The 10,471-nt window shown below is 42.2% G+C and overlaps 1 protein-coding gene across 1 annotated transcript in view; it reads right to left on the reverse strand.

The window, feature by feature from the left end:
- LOC147432035 (shaggy-related protein kinase epsilon-like) overlaps window positions 1–9,495 on the reverse strand; it is a 43,183-nt gene extending 33,688 nt beyond the window's left edge. The window contains exons 1-8 of the mRNA XM_086491844.1: window positions 9,080–9,495; window positions 8,246–8,338; window positions 7,634–7,693; window positions 7,275–7,547; window positions 7,121–7,195; window positions 6,965–7,021; window positions 6,663–6,854; window positions 6,394–6,489 (exon numbers count right to left, since the gene is read on the reverse strand). Coding sequence (XP_086347970.1) covers window positions 6,394–6,489; window positions 6,663–6,854; window positions 6,965–7,021; window positions 7,121–7,195; window positions 7,275–7,547; window positions 7,634–7,693; window positions 8,246–8,338; window positions 9,080–9,244 — 1,011 coding nt within the window. The 5' untranslated portion in view covers window positions 9,245–9,495. The remainder of the gene's footprint in view (window positions 1–6,393; window positions 6,490–6,662; window positions 6,855–6,964; window positions 7,022–7,120; window positions 7,196–7,274; window positions 7,548–7,633; window positions 7,694–8,245; window positions 8,339–9,079) is intronic.
- Window positions 9,496–10,471: the final 976 nt, after the last annotated feature.

Consider the following 10,471-nt stretch of genomic DNA (forward strand, 5'->3'; position numbering starts at 1 on the left):
GTCACATCACAGGACATCACATGACATTCAACATTCATTCGGATCTTAGAGCATGATTTATCGGCAATGTAGCTAGCAATCGCATCTAGGTCCAATCACGACCTCATCGATGTCCGATTGACTAACCCCTATTGCAACCATGTCTATTCGAGATCAATCAGACCAAAATGTTGCAATCGTTTCGTCTATCAGTTCCTGCACTTAAGAGAAGTCAAGAACAAATCGGTATCATAATCAGGAATTTCATTTCATAAAGTTATACAGCAGAATACTGTCAGCTTTCAGTATCCCTGAAGCTCAAAGAGACATCAGTTACTCTAGTATCGAAATCAAAGCATTTGCTGACAAAGGAGCGGAGCGACTCCCCTATTGTGCATCCCACTGCACCAGATCTGCAGCCACGCTGAATTCTGGGTTCCGTTCGGAATAGACTATGCTAAACCAAAAGCATCGAGGTAAAGTTTCACAATCTGAGGAGTATCTGCTAGGTCCTCCTCCATCCACTTCGCATCCAATGCAGGATAGTTCTTGAACTTAACCAAGAACCGCCTTCGGACTTTACCTTTAGTCTTCGTATCCTTATGTGCCAAAATCTGCTCAGGAAAAAGGAACAAGGATCTCCTCATTTTCTTCCACTTCGGGTTGCTCATCAGGCTCCCCATCATCAGGCACATCACCCTTAAAAGGTTTCAAGAGGCTCTCTTTTTCTCTCTTTCTCTCAAAGCGTAGCCTTAAGAAAAAGCCCCAAAAGCTGATTTGCGTCGCCTGTGCCTTTTTTTCAGCTTTCCGTAATTTGCGCCGCAAATCCCGGAAATCCGTACTTGCTGCCACGTGGCATTCTCCGCCTAATTAGGGTTTCCAATCAGCAGTTAGGGTTAGGGTTTCCAAAAATAAGGATTTTTGAAAATTAGGGTTTGCAAGAATCTGGCAGAATTTAGGGTTTTTGTTGTCGGTAGCCACGTCATCACTTTGTGACATGCATCCAATTTACTGTCACACAATGTATGCACCAGCCATTTTGGCATACCTCTAGCATGTTGATTTTCAGCCCTTTCCTCATCAAGTACATCATGTACATCTGCCTCAGTAATAGGCTGATCTGTAACATTTTCGAAAACCCACATAGGCTGTACATTTGCCTCATTGGAATTTACATTCGAACTTCCATCACTGAAAAGAGGCAACAAAGTGTCATAAATGTCTTGTAAGCTTACATTACTGTCTCTAGTACATGACAGCAAGGGCTGAACATAATCTTCCACAAACACTGCATCCCGTGAAACCAGAATACGCTTTGTTTGCGGATGATACAACCTGTAACCTTTGCTTTCAGCACTATAACCAACAAAAATACATTTGACAAACTTATCATCCAATTTTCCGCGTTGTGTTTGTGGCACTAAAGCATATGCCAAATAGCCAAAAACACGAATATGCTCAATAGAAGGCTTTCTATCATGCCATGCTTCATATGGAGTAATAGATTGCAAAGCTTTCTTAGGACACCTGTTAAGTACATAAGTGGCACACATGATGCCCTCAAGCCAAAAAGAATGCGGCAACGCTTGACTTTTGACCATACATCGTGCCGTTTCCGTAAGTGACCTGTTTTTCCTCTCAGCTACACCATTTTGTTGAGGCGTATAAGGCACTGTACATTGGTGTTTTATCCCACGACTAGCCAGGAATGCATTAAATTCATGAGACATATACTCCCCCCCACGATCGCAACGGAGGGTGCCCATAGTACATTTCGAGACATTTTCAACCATAGCCAGAAATTGTTTGAAGCACATAAAAACTTCGGACTTTGCTCTAAGCGGAAATACCCATGCATGCCTAGAGTAATCATCAATGAAAGTCACGAAGTACAGGTAATTGCCCAAGGACAGAGTTTGCATGGGCCCACAAACATCACTATGCACAAGCTGCGACCTGCATGTGGCCCTAACTGAACCATCCTTTGGAAACTTAAAACGCTGCATTTTACCCAAAATACAGCCTTCACAAACATGTTTGACAGGTGCTTCAAGAGGCGGTATAGAAGCAACCATATCAGATTTCTGCAAAAGCAACAAACTGGCAAAATTCAAATGCCCAAAACGTGCATGCCACAGCTTTGCATCTGAAACAACCCTTGAATCTGCAACTGCATTTGCAAAATTTTGTCCACATTTGTCATACAAAGTGAGCTTATACAGCCCACGGCACAAAAGGCCAAATGCAACAATTTCATCACCAAAACTGAGATCATTAACTGTACATCTGTCATCCACAAATTCGACTACAAGTCCAAGTCTAGCGAGTGCAGATACAGACAAAAGATTCTTCTTGATCCCAAGTACATAAAGTGCAATCAACAAGTGTGAAAGTAACTGTCATTTGCAGCAGTAAGCACAATCTTTCCAGCTCCCTGAACCGGATAAGAGGCATTGTTGGCACAAGTGACTGAATTCCCATGAGAGACAGACTCGAGAGAGGTGAACAATTCACGATGTGAGGTAATGTGCTTTGTAGCACCACTGTCGAAATACCAGACATGTGAATCTGCAGCAACTGACATGCATGCATCATGGACAGCATGATTGTAAGTGCACTCTGTACTAAAAGCCCATTCTGCATCAACATCAGCATCACAGTCTCCTTTCACAGAAGACTCAACAATGGTTGCATTTGTAGTGAAACCAACATTTGCAGTGGAACCACCCTCTTTCTTCTTAGCCTCTTTTGTCTTCAACTTAGGACACTGCTTGATCAAGTGATCATTAGCTTTACAATAATGACAACGCATCTTCTTTTTGCCCTTATCACCAGAATTGCCAGACGAAGTGTTGCCAGCAAAAGCATTGGGAACGGAAGTTTTGCCACTCGCAACAGAACCATAAGAAGTGGTTGCATTGCTGTTACCACCCTTTCTTTGAGAAGCAATAAGAGCATGTTCAACTGAACGCTGTCTAGTCCTATTCTTTCTGGAAAATGACACTTGCAACAGCAATGTGCATAATGCATCAAACTTGACAACTTCAAGATATAAGTCTCTAAGTACTAGCAAAAGTCTGGTAAGAATCTGGCAAGGCATCAAGAACAGTCTGCACAAGGGAACTGTTTGAAATGACTTCACCTGCAGAAATAAGTTGCTCATTAATATCCTTGACACCAGCAAGGAAAGTATCCATATCATCTTCCTCGTGCATAATCTTCGATTCCAGCTCTTTACGCAGCAAAGCAATTTTAGCCTCATTGTGGCTTGCATAAAGACCTACTAGAATATCCCAAGCCTGTTTTACAGAATTCGTTGAACGAATGTGAGGAGTAATGGTGCACTTCACAAACAACGCAATCAATGCATGAGCCTGCGCATCCTTTACATCCCAAAGAGCTTGTTCTGTAGTAGGCAAAACAACTCTAATAGCTGCAATCCTTGCAGCAAGACCTACAACATCCTCAACATCGCCTACATCCTCAGAACCAAGACGTACATCAATGCCCTGCACAATATTCCGAACGCCCTTTGACACAAGAACATGTTGCATCATGTAAGCCCACATAGAGTAATTGTCCCTATCCAATCTGTCCTCAGTAGCAAACATCTTGAACACATCTGTGTTGTCAGCCATGAAAAATGTATGCACCTGATGTGAAAACTGCCCGAAATGAGGAGAAACTGAGTGAGACCAGCACGTGTTGTATAGCACAACCCGCAATAGACTGTATGGGACCTGTTATGCAGAAAACGGCACTAACAAAAATTCTGCACTAAATGACAAAATTGCCTGTGCACACCTGTCTGTAGTGGAAACGGAGGCCGAAATGAGCCTAAATCAAAAATCTGAGCAGACTAAGCTCTACGAGTTCCTCCAAAAATTTTGTCGACCTGCGAACGCTCACCAAAGCTCACTGAAATCGGAGAAAATGAGCAAGTGTGTACTGTAGCTGCTGGCGACTAAGCCCGGGAGGACGCAACTTGCTCTGATATCAATTGTTGGAATTAGGGTTGCAGGAAAGCACACACAACTTGGATAAGACGAAGGAAGCTCAAGGCACACAATAGAGAGTGTGTTACTTAGTGTGCAATGGAAAGATAGATAGCCCTAGAGTGATGGGCATATATATCAATGCATGGGGGAAAAGACCTCCTGAAGAGGGAAAAAATGTCCCAGCGGTCCTAGTGTATTCACACACATCACTACCACATGGTAACATCACTTAAAATACTTCACAACTTTATCACACTTTCAAAATAGAGTCGACACGGCCCGATGTAGTTCCGTGCCCAAAGGTATCGACCCCAAAATATGGCGCTCCTTTCGGTATTTATTTTTTATATTAATGTTTGAGCAAAGTATAAAGATCGAGGGTCCTCTTTGCTGAGTTGCTCATCAGCAGACTGAGGGGAGAAGTGGCCTTGGGTTCTTATTTAAAGGCCCTTGGCCATTGAAAAGCAGTTATATGAAAAGCTTCAAGCTCAAAAGCACTAACCCAAAAAGGAACCAGCCAAAATCACGAAAATCTGTACAGCTTGCCACGTGACATGTCAGCGCAAAACGTGGATGTCCGTATTGCTGCCACGTCAACATTGTGAGTGCAAATTGTAGGCCTGCCGTACAGTTCTGCCATGCCATCAGCTCGTACAGTTCTGCCACGTCATCATTTCGTGGCATACCCCCCTTCTTGAAAGAGTTGTAATCGCCCTCGATTATGCCTGCAAAATTAGACACTAAGCCATTAACTAGTTCAGTAGACACCGACTCTAAGTAAGGACGCACTAGACGACACAAATTTAACACTTGCACAAAGACGACGGTCACTGACATTCACATCACATTCAAATCATATCAAATACAGTCCATTCAAATCTAGGACCATGATTCCTAGCAACGTGTTTAGTAATCGCATCTAGATCCACACCGGGACTCACTGATGTCGGATTAACTAATTCTTATTGCGATCATATCCATAGATTTCTCAAGCCTAAAATACTGCAGTCATTTCGTCAACATTCCATCTTTCATTCCTGCACTCAAACACAATCACGAGTGAGTAATCAAAATCAAATTCGTTTCTGAGAATTCCAATTCATCAATCACACACTGTGTTCATATTGAATAGAGTGTTTCAATCATTCAGTCTAATCATCTTATCGTTGTGTAGCCATCTCATCCCTTGGGAGCTCTTGATGCGCTGACCACAGTATCCAGTCATATCATTCATCGTTATCATTCAAATTCATGATTCTTATCTTGAATCGTGACCCATGAGATAGTTCATGAGATGATCACCATTGTATACCTCATTAGCCCTCATGTGATTGTACCCCTCCCCATATGTTTTGAGATGATGTATTACGTAATACCGATGATGATGATGATTAGGATGTAGGTAGGCTTACATACCTACCCACTCTAGGTACCCTCATTTATTTTAATTTTACGCTCCCCAAACATTGTACTAGAGTCACACATGGATGTAACCTTTTGGTCTTATAGGTCATTTTAGCCTTTTGAAGACATTAATATAACTTTCGTTTCATATCTCTCCCCTCGCATGCGTGTGCAAAGATGCACATGTGCACATTAGTGAAAAGGAGATTGACATGTGCCATTCATTCACAAGCATCCACTCAAGAATAAACAAAAGAGGTGCAAAGAACTTTGTAAATTAGATTTGCATGCCTTGCATATATAGTACGCACTCTGAGCTTATCTAAGTCTCCACTCAACATGATGAGCATCATGGCAAAAGACTTGTTTTGACAAATTTTTCAGGTGGCTTGAACTAGCTAACTACAACAAGCCATCAGTAGCTGAAACTTGGGACCGAGGGCATTGAGTGCATTAAGATATGGCACTTTGAAACAGCACCTACTAGAAAAGGCACATGGCACAAGCCTTCTCTTTCTGGCCTGTGCAGTAAGCATTACTTGCTCTTGTTTCTAGGTCTCTTGTAGCCTTTTGGCTTTGTGAATTGACTAACTCAAACATGCTGACTATTTTCATTGGCAATTGTCATCCATGCTCTGAGGCCTTGCTCAAAGGCAGACCACTCCTACACAACATCCTCCCAGACCTTGTAGGCAAGCACTGAAAACAAGGACATTTCGCATTGAACAAAAACTGATATTACATCTGTACGCAAATAGCTTCTATCAAGAGCAGGAAGACAATAACTGTGATGCATGAAGACCTTAGTGGTACTTCTTTAGGTCATAATGTATACTACCTCCTCAAACATAAGTATTAAGTCTGTTGAATTTGTTGGAGCACAAGAAGCTAAATAGAAAGCCACCAGAAAGTCCACAAGTGTACAGGAACCTCCTTTTGTAGGCAAGACAACACATGCAGGTGATCAAATGCAATACAAAGGACTTCCTTGAAAAAATGTTTAAAAGAAAACCTTGTGCCAAGGATGAGCCTTTATTTGTGGAAATTTGAAATCTGTGTAATTTGGATTCATGCACTTAATCTCCTCCCTTGTTGGAGTACCTAAAACCTGGGAAACATCTTCACAAAAGAATTCATGACCAGATTACCTTTTGTAATGCTCAGAATAATTAGCCAAAGTCTCAAAAAACTTATGTTCCAATTCCATTTCCAATATTCTCAAGTCTAACTTTCAATGCACATTTTCAAATACTTAGCAATGCTCACAGAGAGATGCGTGACCTTGATTATCTCAACCAGCTGATCAACCCCGCTCTCTCCTGGAAAAATAGGCTGTCCAAGCATCAACTCGGCCATGACACAGCCCATAGACCATATGTCAACGGCAGTTGTATATTCCACTGCACCAAAAATTAGCTCTGGAGCTCTGTAATAACGAGAGCATATATAGGCAATGTTTGTCTCCCCTTTCACCTGCAGCCAACAGAAAGTTGTCATTTCATTTATGCTAGTCTAGTGTCCAGAGAAGGTGACAAATTGACAAAGTAATCACAAATATTTTTTGCATCTGAATTTGACTTCACCAGTATTTTTGCACTTCCAAAATCACACAGTTTGAGCTGATGAGTTTGGGAGTTCACCTATGTTAATATTCAAACAAACAGAGGCAGTTAGCAACATAAACACTTCCACTATTTGTCAATACCTGTACCAGAAGGTCTTGCATGAAGCCTACTCACCAAAAGGTTTTGAGGCTTAATGTCACGATGACAAACCCCAACTGCACCATGGATATAAGCTAGTGCCCTGCATATCTGCACATAGAGTGCTAAAGGCCATCATCAGGTAATACACGTCGTCAGTACAAGGTTGATATATTCATAGAGCAATCACCTGGTAAGTATATAACTTCACAAAAAGAAGTGGTATTCTTTGGCTCATCCTATTGTAATGCTTGGCAATTCGATACACTGTATCTGGGACATATTCTAAAACCAAGTTGAGAAAGACTTCATCCATCTCAGTTGACGAGTAAAAGCAATGCTTTAATGAGACAATGTTTGGGTGATCTAACAATCGCATAATCTGAAGCTCCCTATTTTTATATCTTTTATCCTGAAGCACTTTCTTGATAGCGACAACTTCCCCAGTCTCCAAACATTTTCCCTGCAGATTCATGTGGAACCTTACTTTCAGTCCTCGTATCAACAAGTTACATCTTCCCCATCTCACAAACAGAAGTAGAACTTAACCTGGAAAACTACACCAAAAGATCCAGTGCCTACCACCCGTTCTGCCAAGTAACTGACTGTCTGAAGTACACAAGTACATTGCACTTTAGTCCCTTCATAAATAAATTACCAAAACTGTCGCTTCTCCACCTATTACTTGATAAGAGTGAGATCCATGAACGGGTGGCAAACTTTCCAGTGACATAAATTTTGTGGTAATTATAAACTGAAAGTTGGTTGTATACTTTTCAGTAACATACTTTTTCTTCACAATGATATTCAAATGATACACCTGTATGAATCAAGGAAATGCCTTGTTCGATTATAGAGGAAAGTGCAAATGATAGGATGGCTATAGTCATCCTGGATGAATCAAGGAAATGCCTAGTTCGATTATAGAGGAAACTGCAAATGATAGGATGGCTACAGTCATCCTCTAGACAGTATATTAGATCCATAATAGATTGGCAAAGACTAACTTTCTACTATGGACCCACAAAATTCATTATGATGGTGGGTGTAGAATGCGATACACGCACGCATGCGTGCACAAACACACACACAAGCACCCATCCATCAGAGATCTGTATATTGATTTTTTTCACAACTCTGAAAATACACTTTACTACTCACTTGCTTAGGCTGATCGTTCTTTCCTCCTGTAGTTGTCACGATTACATGGCCAGTCTCAGCTCCATTACCCTCCACTACTGCACCTTCAATGTCCTGCTCAGGAAGAACGTACATCTTTCAACCTCAGCACAGGAAACTTAGAAAAGGAAACTATATGCAGCAAAGTACTGTACAAAAGAAGAAGCTACAAAGCAGGTTAGCTGGTGCCATCACATTCTCTTTATATCCCCTCCTACTTGCAGTGAAACTCCCTGGCACAAAGCTCAATTATCACGAACATGCCAAAACCAGAGACACAGTAGCATGATGTGCACAAGTGCAAGTGAAAAGCATGTTCAAGCAAAATTGATGGACACTCGGGCCCAAACTGTCAGAAAGTGCCCTCACATACCCTTGCATTTCCTCTCCTGAGTAAGTCTTACTTTACATCAGCTTTCCCTACACTACCCCTCCTGATCTACTCTTGCTTCGATACAATATTTCCATAATTCATTCATTTCTTTCAAAGGACTGTTCATAATGCACATCAATCAGCTCCAATACTGCCACCTAGAAACTTCCGCCCGTAAAGGCATCGTCAAACTGATGATGCCAGTGAAGTTTGAAAGGGATATCTTGTACAACAGATAAGATCGATGACCAAGAGAAGCCACCCACCTTAAAAAGGAGCCTTTCAAAAAGTAAAATATGAAGCACGCACCAGTAGAAATTGAACCTCGTACTGCAATTGATTTCCATGAAGTCCCTTGCATTTTCTCCCTATGCAATGCAGTCAAAACACTCAAGAAATCAAAAAATGAGCATGTGTTTCCTTGCAAACATGGCAGTATGCACCTTATCTTCACTTGTATCAGCTCTGTCATCCTTGATCTTCAATTCGTTTATCTCTTTGGGCAGCTGCTCAGCAGCACTAGCTGTGGGCTTGACGCCCACAACCACAATGGCACTTGTGCTGCTGCTACTCCCCACTTTCGAGGCTGAGATGCTAATGGAGGCCATGTAAGATTCCCTTCCCCTTGTCAAGTTGTAAACACCAAGTCACTCGTCCTGCTTCTGCCGCCCACTCTTGTGGGCGAGACAAGCCCTGCGCCGAAGGATGCCATATCCTGATCAGCGCTTCCGCTGTTCTGTCGTCTTCTTCCTCTTCAAATCCCAATTCGTCTTCTTCCTCTTCAAATCCCACTCGTCCTGTGTCCATTCATCCCAAATTCGTCGTGGGTGCCTATTCAAATTTCATGTAAATAGATGACGTGGAGGGTGTTTTCAAAAACGATCCCTCTATCTATCTATATATACCATTATAAATGGGCGAAGGGATTCGAGTCCCTAGCCCCAATGTCGCAGCGAGATACAGAGAGAGAGGGGGCGTCACTAGGCGAAGAGAGAGAGAGAGAGAGAGACCGCCAAAGGTGATCGACAAAACTTACGTAATGTAAAATGCCACTAATGTGCCAGATTGGCTTCCCATAGGCAAAATCTCCTCCCCTCTGCCTAACAACCTCAAAAATGCAACACTCCATGAGAGAGATAGAGAGAGAGAGTTGTAGCTCATGCGCCAAAGACAAAAGAAGAAGAAGAAGAAGAGATTTTTAACGTCGTAGGAAACTATCCCAAGAGACCTTAAAGATCTAGCCGACGAGGAGTTGAACTCAAGACCTGTTATTCAAGAGGGAAATGGCATAACCAATCTACCACACTTGGGTGACAGAGAGAGGGAGAGAGAAATCTGTTTCACAACAGATAGAGAGGGAGGATTGAGGCTTGAGCGCATGAGAGAGATAGGAGAGGAGTCGGTGCCTTTGAGTCAGCTAGAGTGCTTGCGTGCTACCACAAAAAGCTTGAGAGAGAGAGAGATGCTTTCGAATGACCGAGGCTTCTGGAATCTAGATTCTAACCTCCACTTTCCTTACCAGCATCTTGCTTTGATTTGCCTCTTCTTCGATTTTTTGAAAACTAAACAGACATATTTGGCTCCTCGTTTATTTTATTAGCACAAAGCTTTGGAAATTCCGATTAGAAGATTCCACTTTGCACTTACCTTTGCAAAAGTCCCATACAATTCTACAAGGATCGAGCTTGCCACCTCCGAACTAGTAGATTATTTACTGAGCTAAGCCAACCCACCATGACAACTCACGTGTCTTCTTATTCAGCAATGCAATGGGGGGGGGGAATCACGGCACCTCTAGCACGTGTGCACCCTCACTCCTCTAGTGCATCGCGTGC

This window comes from Adiantum capillus-veneris, chromosome 20, assembly GCF_014529385.1.
Source record: "Adiantum capillus-veneris isolate H3 chromosome 20, ASM1452938v2, whole genome shotgun sequence".
Classification (NCBI taxonomy): Eukaryota; Viridiplantae; Streptophyta; class Polypodiopsida; order Polypodiales; family Pteridaceae; genus Adiantum; species Adiantum capillus-veneris.